At 43.4% G+C, this 21278-nt stretch overlaps 1 protein-coding gene across 1 annotated transcript in view; it reads right to left on the reverse strand.

Annotated features, from left to right (window-relative positions):
• Positions 1 to 237: 237 nt before the first annotated feature.
• Positions 238 to 21278, reverse strand: part of nmbr (neuromedin B receptor) — a 29390-nt gene continuing 8349 nt past the window's right edge. Inside the window, exons 2-5 of the mRNA XM_069172600.1 lie at positions 18598 to 18739; positions 17311 to 17526; positions 4973 to 5211; positions 238 to 2000 (exon numbers count right to left, since the gene is read on the reverse strand). Of these exons, the coding sequence (XP_069028701.1) occupies positions 1838 to 2000; positions 4973 to 5211; positions 17311 to 17526; positions 18598 to 18739 (760 nt within the window). The 3' untranslated portion in view covers positions 238 to 1837. The remainder of the gene's footprint in view (positions 2001 to 4972; positions 5212 to 17310; positions 17527 to 18597; positions 18740 to 21278) is intronic.

The raw sequence follows: 21278 nt of genomic DNA on the forward strand, positions 1-21278 counted from the left end.
ATCCACTCACCGTTCCTTTAGACGGGCACGTTGACAGGCAGCAGCAGGTGCATTCAGACACTCTGACACCCACAGAACTCGCTATAATTTAACCCGACTTACATTTGATTGTCTAATTGAAGAGCTAAGAGCCCGAGTTGACAACCAGCAGTTAGTCTGCCCCGAAATGAGTCTCAACCTTCAATAAAAAAAAAAATTAAAAAAAATTCTATCAAATTATGAAAAAACTGCTGCAGTCTTGAGAGTTGGTGCGAGCGTGTGCCCGAGTGGGAACGTTTATTTTCTGAGTGTTTTTATGAGATTCAAGCACAATTTTTTCGAACACAGAAAAGTGAAGCATGCGTGTCACATCAAAAAGAAAACATCCAACATTTTAAAGAAGAAAAAGACAAAAACGACATCAAAAGTACGTCACAGCATCATCGTCTTTTTGGAAAATACGGCACGTCGATCTGCACTCGCTCCGTCGCCGGGCAGCTCATGCTGGAACACAAAAGCAGCAGCGATAATCGTACGAAGGAACACCAGGAACCTCCCCGAACTACAGCGGATCATTTTCTGAAGGAGACATGTTGGTAGTTCTTAGATGTTTGTGCCACGGAGAAATTTCAGGTTATCACAACATGTGGTGCTTCGGCTGAAAGTAAATGTTCGAAGCAGGATTGTTTCTACAAACGAGCGTTACCTCGGGATCATCACAGATTGTTGTTCAAATCCTCAGATTAGAGTTTTGTAAACTAAAAATAAAAGTTTTTTTTGTCCCACAAACTAAAATATGCAAAGCTTTTGGTTGTTTTTCGAAGTTTCCTGTCAGCCATGGCTTTAAGTGACAGAGTGACTGTTACTTTTTTGACAAATAAAGCTATTGTTACACTTAAAATATGCAGAAAACTGTTTAATATCCGTCTATATCCGGCCAGTAGTCTGCCGACACAGAGGAGTAAGTGTCCCGCAACAAAAACACGAGGGGTGATGAAGAAATTCTGAAAACGTATTAAACCAAATGTTGTGCCGAGGCTCGACCCTGACGGAGGCGAACACTCGGACTCATGCTTGCACCCGTTTTTCAAGGACTCGCACGTTCCTGTCATGAATCCAAAGACTGCTACAAGTCCACGAAACACAACAAAGCGCGTGAACAGAAGCTTCAGCGGCAACTTTCACAATTACATGTGGAGCAAAGCGGTGCCTGGTGGATGCAGCCGGTCACAGAACCAAACACTTACAGCAAGAGTGAGATTTTGGTTTACGAAGGCTTCGGGTCTTGTTTCGCCGCTATGACCGACTTCCGTTAATCTCCGAAGCAGTCGTAGCAGAAGTTCGGCGAGAAGGAGCGACGCCGTCCCGTAACCGGAGGGTTGGAGCCTCCGGCGGCCCCGAGCATCCTCCCAGATGTTCTTGGATAACAGGCCAACTCTGGGGATGTTCTGACCCTCCTCATCACAAAGCAGCAGACAGAAAGAGGCGGAATCTCCGCGCTCAGTGAAATCAGCCACCAAACACAAGAAAATGTCGTTTTTTTGGGGTCGGTGGATGTTGAACGTTCCCGCGGCGCAACACGGAGAAACAAGCGCTCACAGCGGACATGCGAGAAGTAACAGCGCCGCCGACGGGATGGCCGGTCCTCTCGGCCGCACGGTTCCTTTCAATAAATCTGCAGAAAAGTGAAGCCTTTTCAGTTCCCTCTGACGTCCGAGCTTGTGTTTTCCAAGAGGCACTTTTTGTTTGGTTGAGGACAAAGACGACGCGGTTCGATCCCGACCAATTGATTACACTCAGTTCACTCCGCGGACCGGGAACATTCAGGCCGACGTGGAGCTGAAACTCTCCGGCGGCCTCACAGGGCCACTTCCTGTCTGCTGGGGTTGCCGTTGGCCGCCGGGGCCATGAAGGCGGCGGTGGGCGTCGCCTTCTTGATGGAGGTGAGGCGGATGTGGGAGGTGCTGTGCAGGTAGCTGGCCTGGCGTTCGGGGCGGGGACCTCGACCACATCGCAGCTGACTGAGGAAGAAGAGGAAGAAAGAACAAACGGGAGACATGAGGAAGACCGAACCGGATAACGACTTTATTCATTGAATTAATTTGAGTTACATTCGGTCCCTGCAGGAAATCGCCATCTTGCGAACGCAATAATTAACTCTAATTCAAGCAAACTCCGCAAATTTTAAGGAAACTGCAATATTTTTAAATTACCTAAAAATTTGCCACAAACAAGGTTGTCAGCAGAATCTGTGCTGAAAGTATTAATGACATAAAGTAAGTCTGCTCGAACAAAACTCACTTTATTAACAAAAATAACTTTCCAATCAGAAATGTTCCGCAACTCTTTTCGTCACCAAATAAAACTCGGCTGATGTCATCGTTGTTTCTATATTACAGTCACAGTCTGTCTGTTCTGGAAACATACGCAGCTTATAGGAGCTTTTTTGTTTGTAACTTTGAGCCTCATGGTTCTCTAAGTTTGACAAATAAATACAAAAAAAAGATTAGAACTAAAATATGTCTGTGATGTGCAGCATGATTATTATCAAAGGACGTGATTACATATGTATTTATTTGTCAGGTAGTGCTTAAAAGAAAAGAAAAAATAAAATTCCCGACCTTCAATTTTTTTAATTCTCGCAATTTTACACAAAAAAACCTCACGTCAAACTCCACAAATTACATCGCAACTTTTAAGAAGCTCCGTGACATCCTGGAGGGAGCGTACGACACCGTGGTCAGATTCTGCCTGTGTGGTTCACACTTTACGTTCCCATTCCAGTTTCTATTTCTTAGATTGATTGGTTTCTATTTTAATAAGTTTCTTTTTCCATTTCCTTGTTTTATCCTCAGTAGGCTCTTTTGGACCTTTGTCTCTGCAAAGTTCTGAATAACTCTGAGATAGAGAAGACAATTAACTCCAGTAGCTCGAGCAAAGTTTCAGAACGGAAAAGACGACGAACCCAAGCAGAGAAAAGAAAGTGTTTGAAATAAAACATCTTCAAAAAACTGAGAGAAGTCCAGGTGCCTTCAGATAAAACTTTTTTTTTTACCGTATTGTTGAGCAGTTAAAAATTTGCCTTCGTTAAATTTAACTTCTTGCTTGGTGCTTTTTTTGTTGTATTGACAAACGTCTCCCAGTGATTTAGAAAATTAAATGATAATTGAAGTCATCTCTTCCAGCTGAGAATGTGTTCCAGTTTTCTTCACCCATGATGAAAGTCAAATAAAATATCTTTTGGTTTTGGACTGTTAGTTGGACAAAGAAGCCACTTAAAAAATATATTTTCGGACATTTTAAACATGCAACAATTAGTCGAGTAACTGAAAACACAAAAATCACCATTAAATGCAGCCTTGAAGGAAAGTTTGCGTCGACATCGACTACAAAAGATGTGATTCTTTAAAAGACACCGAAAACCTTTCTCTGTGTGTGTGTGTGTGTGTGGTGTGTGTGTGTGTGTGTGTGTGTGTGTGTGTGTGTGTGTGTGTGTGTGTGTGTGCACCATAATCCCCAGAAACAAGGCTGAGAGTTGATTAGCTCTCTGGGGGCGGGAGGTCAGAAACATTTCTGTACTTTTATGTAAACCCTCACACTCGGACCAGAAACACCGTTCAGCTGCTTCTTCCTTTTGAGTTTCAAAGAACAGATACAAAACAGGTGAATTGCTATAATTGCTTCCCAAAGGCTCTTTTTTTTGTTGTTTAAAAAAAAAAAAAAAAAAAAAAAAAAGAAGTGTCGTCCATATTCTTTGCTGTCAGGATTTCGTCTGCAGATCTGACCCAAATGAAAAGTCAAAGCCGTCCCCGGGTTCCTCTGAGCTGAAGAGTTGTGCAGCAGGTTTCCATCCCGCCGAGGCAGAATAATGATACGTTACAGGATGTTTAGTGGAAGACGGAGCACTCAGAACCACATTTGGAAAATGACGAGGCCCTTGATTACTTCTTTATCGCACCCATTCAGAGTGGAAGATGAAGCACTTTTTCCATTTCCTGAATCTATTTGTGAATGTGCCGAGTTCCTCAAATGTTCAGCCCTCCGGAAAGTTTTGATTTGTCTGCAATTGCAATTTAACACAGTTTCTACACACGAAACATCAGAAGCAGACCGCCAATACTGAGCAGTCGCGCTGCAGAGTGGAGGCACGTCGCTCAGACAAATATATAAACATTTGAATTATTTACATTTGTTCTTTATTTAAAGAATCTGGAATTAAATCCACGACAGTCCATCATTGATGACGAATAGCCGCATTGAAACCTTGAAGCTAACTTGTAAAAAATAACAATTACTGTCAATGAAAAACTCATCAAAACTCTCATATGATTCATAAGTCATTATAGTTTCGAATGACTTCTATGGAGGACCGGCAGACAGACCCCTGAACTAAGTAGAGCTGCAAACGAGGGTCTGGTTACCCTCGTCTGCAGCCCTTACATCCACCAAAGCGTTTTTTCTTGAGTACGACACATTTTTAAAATGGCCTTAATGAACGGCAGCAGCGTGACGAGGCGCTCAGCGTTTATTCTGGTCAATGAGAGTTCAGAAATATCAGCACTGCGCTCGTCGCTGTCACCAGCCGACCAATCACAGTGAAGGAGGGCGGGACAAACGCGGTCAAACCTCTGACACTGGTCTCTGATTGGTCCGCCCTTCAGAGTGGCTGCAAACACTGGTACGAGCCGAGTCACCAGACTGTAATCAAGGAGAAGAAAACTGAGCGACAGTCGGTGCTGCCGGGCTGCAACCAAATTATTTTTCAAAACGTTAAACAGCAATTATTACAAAAAACAATGGGAAACGTGGTCTTTTTTTTTTCCTTTACAAAACATTTGTACATCTTCATATGTTGAAAAATGAGCTGTGCTGCCAACGCTGTCATTCGTTGGCCACCGTTCCCTGAGGGGAGAGTTGAAATTGGGTTATGAGTGAAAACTGTTATCGGTAAAATGACTTTCCAAACACGAAGACACGGCGGGACGAATCTGACCTGTTGAAATGCCTCCGGAAACTCTCGCTGAGCAGGTAGAGGGCGAAGGGGTTGACGCAGGAGGAGGAGAAGCTGAGGACTCGGGCCAGCAGCGTGATGACGAGGTGGGCCAGCGACAGGTCCATCTGGTGGTAGTGGAAGGAGCGGTACATGTAGAGCACGTGGTTCGGGAACCAGCACAGCGCAAACAGGCCCACGAACACCAGCACGATCTTGGCCAGACGCTTCCTGGTCTCCATCTGGAAGAGATGGAAACGACCGAGTTTTTTAAAACTACATCTGACCGGCCATAAAAACGTCAATCATCAGATGGAACTCATCCAGAGCTGAGAGGACGTAGCTCAGTACAAACCAATCAGTCGGAAACTGTACGACTCTTTGACCAATTAATCTATCGGCTATTTTTTAAAAGGCATCCACAATCACAGAAAAAACAACAACCACAAGTTATGAGGAAAAACAAGTAGAGAGTACTAGGGCTTGGTTTTACAACTGGCTTCCCGATTTGATTCCTGATCCGATATCAGTTCAGTTATCAGTTCAGTTGGGGTTATTTCAGTTACAATATCAATTTTACTTGGATATGAAACAGATTTCATTGTCTCGGATCTCTACGCTTCTCTTTTCTCTCTTTACTCTCCCCTCACACCAACCGGTTGCTGTTCGAGGTTTCTTCCTGTTAAAATGGAGTTTTTTTTCCTTCCAGTCGTTGTTGTATTGTTGTGTTCCTTCTCTATAATGTTGTAAAGTTCTGTTAGAAGGACTTTACTGTGTTAAGTTGGGTTGTGATTTGGCACGGCAAATTTTTTTTGAACAAATGCACTTTTTATTTAACACCAACAAATGCTAATCCAAGATATTAACTATTTTCTTTAATACATTGTGAACACATTTCAGATTTCAGCAGCAGGCAGTTAGTGCGAATGTCTCCGGAGCAGAACTAATAGAAGCGAGCAGTAAATGCAGTTAACAGCAGCTGTTTTACACTTATTCTGGTGGAAACACGTTATCGGGTGAGACAGGATTGATGCTTGGACGCCCGGCGGGACCCCGACATGCTAAAAGCGTCCTCCAGATGTCATCTGACGAAACTGACGGAGATCATGTTTGACGAGCGGATGCAGCGAGTGGACGCACATCGTACGAGGAGTTTGACCTCGTCAGGCGGACGCTCGCAGATCGTCCGAGACGCATGAAAAAGGTCAGCGGCGTCAGTCAACTGCACTTTCAACACGCCACTCACTTCTGCACGAAGCAGCACAAACAACACCAGAAAGCACCGGCAGTGTTTCAGCGACAAACATTTCCAGCCTTCTGACTTTCTGATACGTTCAGATCTGACAGGAAGCGGCGCACAGACGCTGTCCTTCTGCTTTTGCTTTTAAAATCCGTTGAGGTTTTAGTTTTTTTTAGCAGCCAACTAAACCTCCGAGGAGCCGATTCGACTTTCTCACCTCAAACCCACGGAGAGAAATAGAAAATCAGTGGCGTTCACACGGAGCTCCGAGTCCAAGGATACGATTCTCCCTCCGCTGGTTTTTTCATCCGTCCTCTCGCAAGAATCGGTTGAATATTTCAGTGAAACTTCGCAGCAGTTGACGGGAAGTTTAAGTCGAGACGGAGTCACATTGAGTTTATTGTAATTATTTCCTCTCTCGTTGAGATGGGTTTGGTTTCCGTCCGAGCTTCAGTCACGTTTTCCTCGTTTGATCTTTGCTAATTTCAGGCAACAAAAACAAAAAAACAGTCGAGTTTTAATCATTTAGAAAAATCTCTCAACTGATGCAGCGAAAAACTCATCTGCACACAAAAAGAGGATTACAGGAGTTTGGTAAGAAAAAAAAATTGCACAGGAAGATTAAATTTTTTCACAATGAGTGCTGCTTTAATTAAATACTTTCTGCAGAGTGAAGAGCAGATGTGCTTTTCCAGCCTCGTCATCGTTAAGTCTTGACGGCATCCGGCGGCGCATCACCTCGTCTGACTCGCCTCTTAAAGACGTGACACACTCAAAAAATAAATAAATAAAAAGTTAACCAACAGTAAAGTGCTGATTACAGAGCTGGATCATCTCTCCTGCCTGCTGCTGATTTGTGTTTGCTTTGATTCGCAGCCAACGGTCGGGCATTTTCCCCAAGATCCTCTTAGGCACCTGCAGCTCCGGGCCACAACTCATCTGGCAGAGTGGATTATGGGAATTTGTGTGCATGAATTTGTGTGTGCACATTTTTTAGAGGTCCTAATATACTTTATTACTTGTAATTTCTTTGCATATATGTATTGCCGTGTGTGTGTGTTCCTCAAGAAATGTAATAGTCGGTGTTTGGGAGGCGAGCCGCTGACCGCTGCCTCTGTCGCCGGAGAGGAGGCGTTCAGGAACCTCCGGGGGGCTGCGAGCTGCCAGCTTCCATTAGAGGCGCGCTGGAGATCGACACCTGAGGTGAGTGCAATGCAGCGAGCCATCAACTTGTCATATTTCCATTACGCTCCAAATGCTGAAAAATGCCAAAATCCAGAGAGAGCAGCGCCTTCATTTGTGCACCTGGAAGCCCGTCGGGTTTGCAGATGATGAAGTCTCCCATCATGCACTTGTGGGGAAAAAAAATAAAGCTCCCATCGAACATCAGTCTGCATTTATCACACGGTTGGAAAGTGATGGAAAACCATTCATTGTTGGACGAGAAAACTAAACCAGCTGTAACTTCTCTGAGGAGAAAAGTTTCATCACCGGAGACTTTCTGAAACATTTCAAAGGTCTCCATTGATGATTTCCAGAATTTGATGCAAAAGAACAACAACGCAGCCCTGATTTTGTCACGGAAATCAGTGCAGGGGCTCAGGAACACTTCTCTGCTGTGGGCGGACGTGTTGAAAATGTTCTGTTCCCCAAAATCTGATGTTTGTGTGTTCCAGTTTCAGGTCCGTGGTACCAGCGGTCACGTTAATGAGAGGAACTCGTATCGAACTTAAACAAGTTTGCATTCGGACTTCCTCCAACTTTAGACTCTCATCCATTGGGAAGACGTCCGATTGGTCTCAGATTGAGTTTGGATCTCGACTCTTGTTGGTTTCTGAGTCCTGGACGGGTCGTCCGACCTCGATCGATCTCTGCAGGCTGGTGAACTCTAAAAGAATACGTCGTCTCTCCAGACCTGTCACTCTGACATTGGTTCTTACCTCGGAGTAAAGTTTTCTTTGAGCTGGTCGCATTATGAAACTGTGCTTCAGCCGTCGCTCATCATCTTGTTCATCCGCTTCTGTTCTGTTCTTTCTTCTCTTCTGTTTGTGTTGATTTCAGGAACTCTGTCGGCCGTAAAACTGCAGTTTCTGCTTTGAAGTGTTGATTTGAGCGTTTATCGATTAAAGAGCTTCAACCGGACGCTGAAGAGCCGCGGCGCCTTCAGCTTCTTCTGCAGACTTCTTGGCTTCAAACAGAAAAAGTGAGACTCTTTCTGCTAATAACTGTTGATGTTTTTTAACCCGTCCAGCTGGTAAATCTTCACGTTTCTTTCATGTTACGCGGGAGCGTCCTGACTCGCCGGTTCAAAGCCGATTCGGAGGCTTTACCTTGAAGGAACCTTGAAGTTTTCTTTCAAAAATCTTTAGTTTCAAAGCCATGAAAACAACAACTCCATGCAACTGTGGAGAAAAGAAAAAAAACTAAACTGCACCAAAATGCAAATATGCTTGATCCGAGCTTCCACCAGCGTTTTCCAGCGAACTCGATCCGTCACGTCGTCATTTTGTTTCCGTTCTCGTTCTCCATCTTTTATCTGACTTCCTGATTTGGTCGTGTTTCTTTGATTCTTGCTTCTATCACGGATACATGTTTTGTGTTTACAGTTGTCATTCCTTACTAAAGTTAATACAGCCTGCTGTGATTTAGTCCTTAAAAAACATGAATACTTCTAATTATCCCGGAACATTTCACATCGAGTGTCTGTTAGCGGGAGGAGAACGCACTTCTTGTGTTTTATTTAGAAAATTGACCAGTTTCTCTTTATTTTCCTCCTCAGAAGAAGACAACTAAATGAGAGTGTTTCTTTAGTGTTTACTGAAATTAAAATGAGCACAAATGAAATGATATTAAATTCTGAATCATTGGTTGTTTTTATCCATCTAGAGAATCAATAGTCCGAAGAACTCTGAATACTGAGATCCACACACCTCTAGGAGAGGATGTACTGATCATGGTCTAACAGCAGAGGGTTTACACACACACACACACACACACACACACACACACACACACACACACACATACACACACACACACACACACACACACACACACACACACAAACACTTTGCATTTCTAAATGTGCAATAAACTGGTGGAAATGAAAAACTGCCCGATTTTATTCACAGACTCGAATCTGAAAGACGTCAAAACACTCTGTTGTCTCATTGCACACACACACACACACACACACACTCTCTTACACACACACATACACACACACACACACACACACACACACACACACACTCATACTCACACGCATACATGCGACCATTTCTCTGTAAACTTTGTGACTGGAGGGTTTTTCTGGCTTTTCTATTGTCGGAGTTTCATGAATAAAGATGAACTCTCGTCTCCGTCATTCGTATCAGAAATAGAAAATAGGAAAGTCGGAGTTGAGCTGCTGCAGCGACTCGTGTCTCCTCTGAAGTCGCAGCTTTTTGTGTGTTTGTTGTTCTGTGCGTTACTGCTGCGGCTGTTGTTGCTGTTTGTGTTGAAAAGGTGTGCGACAAATAAAACGTAGAAAAATCAACATAAAAAAGATGTATTCTTGTCTGAATGTAGGACGAGAGGCTGCTGAGAGACACGATGTTAAACTGCAGCACAGCGGTGGAGACGGGAGGACATCTGGTCCGAGGGTTCGGGCTTCCAGCGCTATCTTTATCAAAGTCTTTACAAACCACCGATCGACCTCATTGATTCGTAGGAAATGAACGAGCTCCTTCCAACTGGAGATCCAGACGACAAACTTCACAGCAAACCAGATAATTGTCTCATTATAATTGTCTATCTTGGACCAAAGACTTTGCACTTGTGAGCACAACAGGTAACAAATACACACATGAAACTTTTCAATAAGTTTAGTCAATAAAATGTCTCCACCAGTTAATTAGTGCAGACTGAGAAACTGCATGTAAACAAGTAATGAATCTCTGAATGACAGTTCATCTTCTGGGAAACATGAAAATCTGAACAAACTTTAAAAAGTTGTTGAGATGTTTCCTTGCCTGGATGAAAGAAAAATAATTTCACGTCTAACTACTTTAAAATACTGAACTTTCATCTCTTCACAAGTTGTGGATTTTCTCACCTGAACTTTTTTCCCTATTTGCCTTTTTTTTCTTCAGAGCTCGCTGCTGTTCAATCTTTCTCACTTTATCTGTCGGCCGTTTCATGTGTCATCCCTTCATCTCTGAGTGGCACCTCTCTCTCCATCGTTCCTCCTCGCTGCTCTTCTCCTCTGTGAACATTCACCTGAAACACTTCTTCTTCTGTTTACTGTCATTCACTGAGTAACAACGGCATCAGAAAACAACCCGGTGCCGCAAACAGCTGCAGAGTCGGAGCACCGAGAGCGAAGCTGAAAGAAGCTAAAAAGCCTCCTAGAACTGATGTGTACGAACGAGACGCGATCAGAAAGTTCTGAAAGTGTTTCTGGCTGGGGGAGGAGCCAGCGGTGGATCTGACCGATCTGATTGGAAACCTGACGATACTACGTCCCGCCCACCGATAGCTGTAACCTGACTGCACCACAGACCTGTCAATCAAACAGACACGCCCCCAAAAACAGGTCTTCTTGAATCTTCTTTTCTAATGAATGAGGGATTATTTTCAGATGGACCTCCAGAAAACTAATAAGAAGGAGTGACTTTAGCTAACAACACCGAGATAACTGATGGACACATTTTATTCACTTTGGATTTGATGAGAGAAGTTGAATGGGAGTCTATGGAGCCGGAGGCTTTTTGGAGCCGACCTCTAGTGGCACTCGCTGGTATTGCAGCTGAAGACACTTCTATTTTTTAGACCTGAAGCTACGAACTCTTTTATATCCAGTCTTTAGTTAGTCTTTAGTTAGGCACAAAAATTTCCTGGAATGCAAAAGATCCAAAGACATGCAACTTTTCTAATATTTGCTTTTCAGAAAACACAAAATAAAGATCAGTGTACTGCATGCAGTCGTTAAACAGAGTAAAGTTCTAACTCAGAAATGGGCTTCAGTTGTGTTTCCACTCTGCAAAGCTACGACTTGGTGTCGCAAAAAAGAACGGGGAAAAAAAAGGCGGGACCAGGGAGGACTGTCGCTGTTTCCTCACCGAGTCAGATCGTTCCAACGTTAAATTCAGCTCGTCCCTCTGCAGCTCTAAGGGTCTCTTCTGTTTCTCTTGTAAAAGCTTACATTTGTATGATGATGATGATGATGATGATGATGTTATATCTGCAAAGGAAGAATGACCCGGCCGGACAGCTGTAATATCGGATCCTCCGCGAGTACACAAAATTCAATCACGGCAGTTTTTATATCCAAAATGTTTCACTTTAATCTGAACAAATGAGTCCGTCTGTGTTCTCTTGCGGCCTTCGGGTCACGATGTCCGCCGCTAACGCAACTCAACCTTATTGTAACGTTTCGAAGTCATGACAAATGATGCTCTTTATTGGCGATGCAGGTCGACGTTTTATTCCGCTGCCTCTGGTCTCTGAGTTTTCTCGGCAAGCGGCGCCGAGCTTTGCGAGGGCAGATTTTGGGTGGGAGGGGACTGGAATTGTCTGAAGTCGGAACCCAGCAGAGCGTGAAATAAAGCTCCTGATATCGGTGCAGACTTTCAGTCTTCTCTGCTGAAGATTCGCTGATGTTTGTGCATCAAACAAAAACAAAAAAACTTTTATCTGTCCGAAGCTTCACGGAACAGTTCGGAGTTTGGTGTTTTCTTTGAGGAACTCTGACAATCAGATCCTCCAAAAGGTTCTTTATACATCTTAAAAGACTACAAATCTTTCCTCTAATTAGTGAATCCGCCTTCTTTTCCTTCTTGTTGCTGATCCCAGACGGATATGAGCGTCTGGATCCTTCTGATTTACTTCTTTTTAAAGCCGCATCGTCGTGGCCACCTGCCAGCTCGGTGACACCGGCAGCAGGTCTCAGGCTGCTCCTGTCTGCTTGTGCCATCATTTGCTCGAATACTGCAGCTGTCAATCAGCCGTCACTCAAAGCCACACGGTTGCTGACTCAGCGACGACGAGCTGTAAGAAGAAGTCTAGGAGTGGAAAGCAAATGTATTTTTTTCTCATATACAAGTTAAACTAAAAGACCTCCGAGGAAACGATGTTAAACTGATGATGAGTTACAGCTTAATACGCAGCAGTCTCCTGCGTCGAAGTCCCGCCGACCCATCCATCCGCCCCGACCTCCTCCCGACGTCACCAGACTTCCTGGTTTGCTCCCACCATAATTACAACGACCACTAGAGGGCGCTGTCGCGCACAGAGACCACAGACTGTATATAAAAGTGGACTGGACGCAGCTTCTTGGTGTTGAAAAGTAATGCTGATGTTGAAGTGCCATTAAGTGCAATACCACCGAGGGCCACTAGGGGCTGGCTCCGATAAACTCCCGTTTAAAAAGCACAAACTTCTCTCCTGAAATTCTGAAAATAAACTGAAAATAAAGAACACTAAAATATGGAAGTAGAACATTTGATAACATGTATGACATTATAATGTAGGAATGTGTGCTCTCAAAGATTCCAGAAGTTGTGATTTTCTGATCTTTTAGCTCAAAGACTGGGGAGGTTTTCTTTTCTTGTGAAAACTCACATTGATAAACAACCCCGACAGCTTTAATTAAATTAATCAGGAGTAGCAATTATTTAAATTTCAGAAAGTGCTGAAAAACTCTGTCTGCAGAAATGATCAATTGCTCTTCCCGCCTTCTGCCTGTGTTTTTTACTCTTCATTATTATTAGCCGTTCGTCAGACCTCCTGTGGTTTGAAGCGAAGTTATTTTCTGTTTGTTTTGGATGTCGATGTGAGCCCGACAGCCGTCTGAGCATTCACTCGGTGCCACCTGCCAAGCCGATGTCTGTAACGGCCTCCGGCTCTGATTGATCCCGCAGCCCAAAACCTGGCAGAGAAAAAGAAGTCAAACGGCGGAGCGCGCAATCATTTTGGTATTCAGGAGCCGTCAGTCAACCGTCAGTTCAAATTAAAGTCCAACCGAAGGGACGATCGATAACGGCAAATTGACAAAAATGAAAGCTGATTACTCAGAACAGAAGAGTCAGAAGAAACTGATTGCAAAATTCTCCACGTTTGGTTTATAAAATATGGTTTCTCGATTTAGTGGGTGTGAAGATATCCTACAATTAGTTATAATTACACGTGTAGATACGAGACATCTGCGTCTTTTTTCTTTCTTTCTCGTCCATCTGCAGACTGAGCGATGCTGCTGATGCACAAACATACCGGCTGCTTATTTACCTGTCATACAAACGAGTAGCATTGACATGTTTTCTGCTTCACTGCTCTGCTTGTCATTCTAACAGTAACCTCGTCAGGTGTTTATCCACCAAGCTGTATTCATAACTGGATCGCTGGCTGACGGATTTTTATCCACGAACCATCCCGAATGTCTCCGCGTGGTTTTGCTCAACGTTGCTTCCTCTTAAAAGAACGTTTTTCCTCTGTGGTAGTGATTCCCAAATTGTGGTACCACTGGTGGTTACTGATGGGACATTGTTTTGAAAGAGTTATTGAAAAACTTTTAAAAATCCAACATTTTATACGACTATCAAAGTCTTATTTCATTGTTTTTGGTTACCGCTGCCAGAAGGTGGCGGTAATGCACCTAGAAGCCGTTTGCGAACCGTTTATTCAACAACATAAAAAATCAAATAGTTCAGAGTGAAGTTCGAATAGTAGTTTTGCTTGAAATGCCCATCCCGAATAAATCCATTGCATTACAATGACGTTAACGTTGGCTGTTTTTTAAATATTTTATGAATTAAGTTTGCGTGTGCTCCGTTGGGGGACGTCACCTCTGACATAACGACATAAGATGATATGAGAGATGTAAATGTCTTCTTTTTTTTTAAACAGCAGCCTTATGTTGTTGTTATTTATTCTTCTTTGAGGAAATTGATCTCGTTAAAGAAGTGAATTTAATTTTTAAATGAAAACTGTTTGTGTGCAGTGGGAGGTACTTGGAGAATTAGCTTTGGTTCTGAAGAGTTTGGGAACCTTTGTTATTTTGTTCTGGGTTCTTTAAAGCATCTTGAGACTGTTTTAGTTGTTTATTTGTTTTATAGATCAGATTTGATTGAATGTTTGCTTTCAGGAGCTGCTGAACAGGTGTACCTAATGAAGTGGACAGTGAGTGTAAGTGACTGTTTTCAGCAATGTCATCTTAAATTTAGTTTCCCAGCTTCAGTGTGTTTGTGTGCGTGCGTGCGTGTGTGTGTGTGTGTGTGTGTGTGTGTGTGTGTGTGTGTGTGTGTGTGTGTGTGTGTGTGTGTGTGTGTGTGTGTGTGTGTGTGTTTTATCTCGGGGGACATAATGAATTAGCCGTGCTCTCAGATAAGATCGTAGGCGTGTTCGGCATTGATGTGGGCGTTTGTAGTTAATGCAGCGATTGTCTTGTAGCCCTGATGGATGTGAAGATACATGTGAGGAGGGTTTTATTTATTTATTTATTTTCAATTTAAGAGAGAGCAGATGGCATCGCACCCCACGAGGACGCTGAGATGGATTTAGGCGTAATGAGATGAATTAGACGACGCACATGATACGACCGGACGGACGGACGGACGCACAGGGAGGAATTTCATTCTGTCTGACTTCAAGGTTGAATGACCATCTATTTACTTTCCCTGTTTTATTGGTTTCAGATCAAAATCCTGCCACACGGGAGGTGATACATGTGGAAATATGTGGCCAAAAGTATGCGGACGCCTTCACATTACAGCCACATGTAAGGACGCAATACGAGCTGCTTTACTGAAGACGTAAAAGGACCGAAACACATCAATGCACCGCCGCCAGAATAAATTAATTCCTCTAATATGTTGCTGCAACTTTTCCTTCTTTTTTAGAGGAACATTTCTCGTCCTTTTTATTCCGCTTTACACAAAACTTTTCTCATTATAACAACATCTCATGTTTTCTTGTTATTTCAAAGCCAAGATGTCTCATTAAAACCAACTTTTCCACTTTCAGTCGAGTCCAGGTTTCCTAATATAACGAGGAAAATGTATCGTAATGGCGGCAGCGACGAGATGTACATAAAATCTGTTCTGTAAATGTTTGTCTTCGAGAGTCGGATAGAACCAACAATCACACCGTTGCACTGCAATACGTTCAGTATTTCAACATTTCCTCTTTTTCAGTTTGTGATTAAAGACATTTTAAAACGATCTAGGTTCGGTGTGTTTTCCAATTTGTCCAAAATAAAAAAAAATGTACAATGAAAAAAAACAAGTGGAAAATGTTACTTAATAAAACATTATTTCTTTTTTAATTGCTTATTGTTTTTCAGTCTTTAAATTTAACTGTCTGATGTTGTGCAGCACTCTGCTGTGTATAATATAATATAATATAATATAATATAATATAATATAATATAATATAAATATATTTCACTCAACTTATTGGATGCTGTGTTAAGATTTTCCTTCATTGGCAAATACACTAAAATACACCAACGTAGGCTGAGAGGGGATTTATATATAAATATATGTTTTACGTCTCAGGTCCTTTCTTTTAAAGTCTATGAACACAGTTAGAGAGCGTTCGATGTCTCGCTGATGATCCTCCTCCTCTCTCAACTCTGTGTCACCAGTTGATTCACTGTTCGTGTCCATTAACCCCGAGTTCGACGAGGTCACCGTCACTTGGCGCAGCCCGCTCGGCTTTTTCTGCCTCTGAAAGGACTCTCGCTGTGACTCCGTCAGTTAAACGGGCTCCACTACCAAAGGAAAGCAAAACAACGACAGGTCTATTCTTTCGTTACCGTCAGGGTTGTTATCGCGTCTCTACGTCCAGTGTGAGTCGTCTAAAAAGAGGTCCAACCAAGAAAATGTGTTAAACTCAAGTCTGAAGTCGGATCAATCATTTGAAACATTTAAATCTCAGCTCATGAGAGACAAGCGAAGTCTCGAGTCTTTACAGCAGATTCGGGTCGAGTCAAATCTTCGAGTCTGAACGAGTCTCTACAGTTATGTCGGTTCTTCTGTTGTTGGTACGTCTGTGAACTTTGTTATTTCCACCGAGTTCTTCAAACGCTGTTGTAAACAAATCATTGATTTCTGCACAGATGTTTCATTAAAAATAAAAGACTTCCAGCCGCTCGGTGGGAACAAACCCTCCCTTTCCTGTTTGGCTTTTAATGTGAAAAAGCTACAGGAAGTGTCAAGATTGATCGATGGCAGCTTCAGAAAGATGCAGTTTGGAAACACCTGGAAATAATTCGTAAAAAAAGAATAAACTGGTGGGCCGACTGGTGACGGGACTCCGACTGTATTAGTGCCGTGAAGTGAGACGTTCAGGGTTCACCGTCAACGGCGGTCGCGAAACTCCCCAGAGAGTGTCGGTAATTCTCCGCTCGGGCGCTCCATCATCGATCGTGTACACCTGATCTGACCCGCCGCCGTCGGGCTTTTAATAATTCAGCTCCCCGTTGACCTCCTCTCCATCTGTGACGATCAAGCTGGTGTGAAGCGATCACTCACACCGACCGACACTTTCTCCACCGAGGCCTCCGAAAGACAAGGAGGTGTGAAAAGAGAGTCCATTAAACTAAACTTCAGACTGTTCACTTTCTGCAGGAGTTCGTGATCTCAGACGGCACCTTACTTATTCTGCTACTGCTCGACTTTATTTCTTTTCTCTCTCCTTCATGGATGATTTTCATTCATTTCTTAACATTAACAAATCAATATGGACTGAAGCAAAACTAATATTTAATATCTTCAGATTTAAAGATGCATCCAGCCACCGACAGGTCGGGTTGGCTGAGCTTCTTTTTTTTAACGCTTTGTTCTATTGCGCAGTTTTTATTTTAAACAAATCATTGCAGCCAAGTGTTCCTGAGCCCATGCAGGGATTTCCAATACAATTTCTTTTTTTTTTCTTTTTTTTTTTATGTCAAACTCTGGAAATGGTCGACAGAGACCGTTGAAATGCTTCAGAAAGTCTAACGGCGATGAAGCGATGAGTCAGAAAGTGTTTGTTAGAAATGAAAACAAGACTCATTCATTCATTCACTCGTTCATTCGTTCACGCATCCGTCCGTCCGTCCGTCCGTCCGTCCGTCGGTCACCTGTCTCTTGGTGTGCTCGCTGACCTCCCCCGGCATGTCGTGGGCGCTCTTGATGAGCGTGCGGGCGATGTGGTAGTAGTACACCGAGATGATGGCCAGAGGGATCAGGAAGTAAACCAGGAAGATCATCACCGAGTGGATCTTCGGATGCATCTGATTGGACAGCGGGTACGGCACGCAGTTGACGAAGGTGACGTTGGTGTTGTCCCTGTGGCCCTGCGAGGACACGAAGCGAGGAGGTGAGGGAAAGGAGGGAGGGAAGGAGGGGAGGAAGGAGGAGAAGAGGAAGAAGGACGAAAGAAAACGATGGAAGATGGAGAAGGAGGAAATGGAGGAAAGATCACGAAAGTGGCTGCAGAGAAGAGCTCGTGTTTGGTATAGATGACCATGAAACAGCTGATCGGAGTCGAGGGAGGTGTTTGTGTTTAAACTCCTCCGTCTGTGATGAGCCTTCAGATGAACACCTGCCTTAGGCCGAACGCACCGAAGGTCACGAAGGCATCCAGACCACGAGCGGCTCATCATTTGATTTTTATGTTTTATCCTGCGGTCAGACTCAACAATGTTTTGTATTCATGTCTGTCGGAGATCTATTTTAATCTCATTTCTGTTCACACTGAAAGCTGCTGTTATTTTTCAGGGATTCGTTCATGCGTCGTTTTTTGTATTATGGGAACGATGTCGCAGTATGACAACAACGCGTGAACGGAATCGTATATATCCCAACTCGTGGCAGCCTCACGTCCTGGATACAAAGTACGCTCGCAGCTTTCCTTATTATAGTCTGGACACACTGCTCGTATTCGCGTTCGCTTGTCTTCGCCGTGATTGGACAGCTGGGTAAAAAAAATTTCAACTCTCGCTGATCAGAAAAAAAACTTGCAACGTTTAACATTCAGCGCAGAAAAAAATGCAGCGTCATGTTGCTTCTATTCGAAAAAACAATGTTTACAATACTTTTTGATAACACACTGTCCTCAGCGTACATTTAGTGGTCACACACGAGGTGTGATCAATAAATTCAGAGTCTGAGTAGTTAATCCTCAAGCCTGAGAACAAACCTCGCCCCCGAGGTGAGACACGAAACCTGAACTGAATTGTAACACCGGCTTCTGTCTGTAGAAGTGAAAGGTGATTTAGAAAATAACATCACAGCGGTTTTGTGCGGCGTCGCTATGGTAACGCCACCGCCTTAAGGGGGAACTATTTTCAGTGAGAAAAACGAAGAAACCTGTCTAGTACTCGTGTGTGGCGTGTTCGTAGGACGTGTCGTGGATTCATTTTTACCTGCATGGCGACGACTTGTGAGAAAATGGCCTCGGGGACAGCGAGCAGGACGGACAGCAGCCAGATGGACACGGCTTTCAGACACGTCCAGAAGACGGCGCTGGACGTCTGGATGTCCATCGGGTTCACGATGGCCTTATACCTGAGGGAGAGGAGAAGGGAAGCATCAGCGTGGGATCGGGTCAAAACAAAAAGAACCTCCCAGACGAGCCGGCTCACGGAGGACGAACACCTCACCGCTGCTTACACTTCAAGTTAACTCCCATGATGCATTGCAGAATCAAAAGTCGAGCACCACCTGTGGCAGTGAGGGAGAACTCGTCTCTCTCTTTCTGTTGTTGTTGCTGTTGTTTTCTTCATGAGACGTCGAGGGACTGCAGGATTCAACAGCTTCAACAACACCACACTTTTTATTATTCTGCAGACAAACGCAGCAGCACACTGAATCTGTGAAAAAACAGTACGAAAGCAAAGCCCACCATCACACTTCATATTCTCTGAAAACCAAACATTAATCTCCTCCTAATTATATCATAATTTTTTTCTTTTGACAGCTCCAGGCTCTTTTGTCAATTAATGATGAAGCCCATGCTGGACATCCGCTGAACCGCAGGACAAAGGCGCGAAACAATGGCGCTCTCTCGCACTAATCATAATTACAGTTCTCTGTAATCACGGAGCTGCATTTAAATTCCTCATTAGACGGAGCAGATCGGAGGCTCACCCGGACGGCTGATTTACACCAGTGACCGGCCGCCATCTGTCAATCCAGTGGAGCTGGACACGTTATGTATGCTGCTGAATTTAAATCTAAATGAGGTAAAATAGTTAGCGGAGGAAGTGATTCATTACTTGAAGTCCTCGCACCATTTCTGAAGTTCTCTCAGCTCCAAGCTCATTGGTCCCTTACGTACGAAAATCTTTGAAAATATCTCGAGGATTGAGTCGAGCGTTGATCGTTTACATTTTTAATCAGATGACTACGACTAATTTGTTTCAATGCAGTGATGAAACGTTAGTTCTCAGAGTCACACGTCACCTCAAAAACATTGAGGTTAGCGTGACGTCCCTGACGTGGTGTTGAGGCCCCGCCCACCTCTGTTGTATAGAGGGTTTTTTTTGTTGTTTTTTTAACAGAAAAGAAATGAGTGGAAAAACGTGCTACTAATCTCCAATAATCTGTTTGTGTCTCTGTTAAATTGTCTGTTCAGGTTGGTGTGGTGGATGTTATATGGTTTTGAGCCCTTTTCAAACATCTTCACCAATTGGTTCTTTATTTATATAAATATATATTTATTTTATTTATTTTAGTTGGGAGTTTATTTTTGTGTTTTACCAACAAATTTGTTAAATTTGTTGTTTTCTGATCAGATCTCATGAGGATCAATATGCTGCACCTGTTGACGTTCTGCCTCACCTGCTGCTGATCAGTTGCTGAGTGGTCCGGTGATCAGTTGGCGTGTTTGGATTTGGGGGGAAAGTGTGTGTGTGTGTGGGGGGGGGGGGGGGTGATGCTGATGTAACTCTGACAGTTTCCAGAGCTGCTGTCATGACTGGACATTGTATTTACACCAGGATATCAAAACCCTGTGTTGTGTCAGGACACAACAAACACACACACACACACACACACACACACACACACACACACACACACACACAGAGGGCAGATCATGATTCATTCATGGGCCTGAGAGTCGACTGCACACTCGCACGTACACTTCTTGCCCATAAATCTTCCATTGTCTGGCTGTATATGTTTTATTGATGTAGTAATTTATTGATTATTCATGTCGCGCAGAAGTTGCAAGTTTTGTCCCCAGGATGAGAAGGTCTCGCTGGTAAAGTGGAAAGAATATGAAGCTGGTTTTCAGACTCAAAAATTAAACTCACTGTTCTTGAAGAGTTTAAACTTATCGTGTGTAGAATTAACTCATTAAAGTAAAAGCCTTTTTCACCCAATTAGAAGCAACAGATCTGCAAAACAGCTTTTTATTTCAAACGTTGAGACTTAAAACGTCCAACAAAAAGTTGAAATCTAATTTTGTGAGGTTGTTGACTGAAATATTCTTCAGATCCGGGGTCGGTGTCATTAATCTGAATCAAAGTGTTTTAATAAATTCTTTCAAGCATCAAAACTCCCAAAGCGATAAAATGTTGATCCATTCAGTCTGATAACATTTGGAAAGTTAAGAGTTTGTTTATTCACAGGGCTAAACTAGAAGGAAGCCAGAAAAATCTGAGCACGCTCAGTCCATAGAGAATGTCCAGTGCGCATTTACCCGACCAACACGGGAAAGTTACACGTTTTCCTGTAAAATGAAACCTACTGCGTGTTTTACAGGAAAATGAAAGTTTCTGCAAAAAGTGTGATGACTAATGGCAAAAGATGTCCTTCGTACTTGGTCTAACAAAACATGTAACTTTCACGCATAGAAAGCCCAAAGCGTAGCTATGTCAAGTTTTTTGCTGTAGTGGACAGGCGTGTCTATTTCACGCTTGGCCGTGATACCGAGTTGAATCACCAGATTCTTGTTCCCTGATCAGGGAACATAAATACCTGCACGTCCCCACTCGCCTGCTGCCTGACCGTCTGTTCCCTCCAACTCTGTTTGTCCTCCCGGATGTTTGTGTCCTTGTTTTGTCCCTTTAGCACAATGAGGACTTTTCTTCTGTCTCGT

The sequence above is a fragment of the Embiotoca jacksoni genome, unplaced genomic scaffold, assembly GCF_022577435.1.
Source record: "Embiotoca jacksoni isolate LCO1_2020_lvr unplaced genomic scaffold, fEmbJac1.0.p SCAF_54, whole genome shotgun sequence".
Taxonomy (NCBI): Eukaryota; Metazoa; Chordata; class Actinopteri; family Embiotocidae; genus Embiotoca; species Embiotoca jacksoni.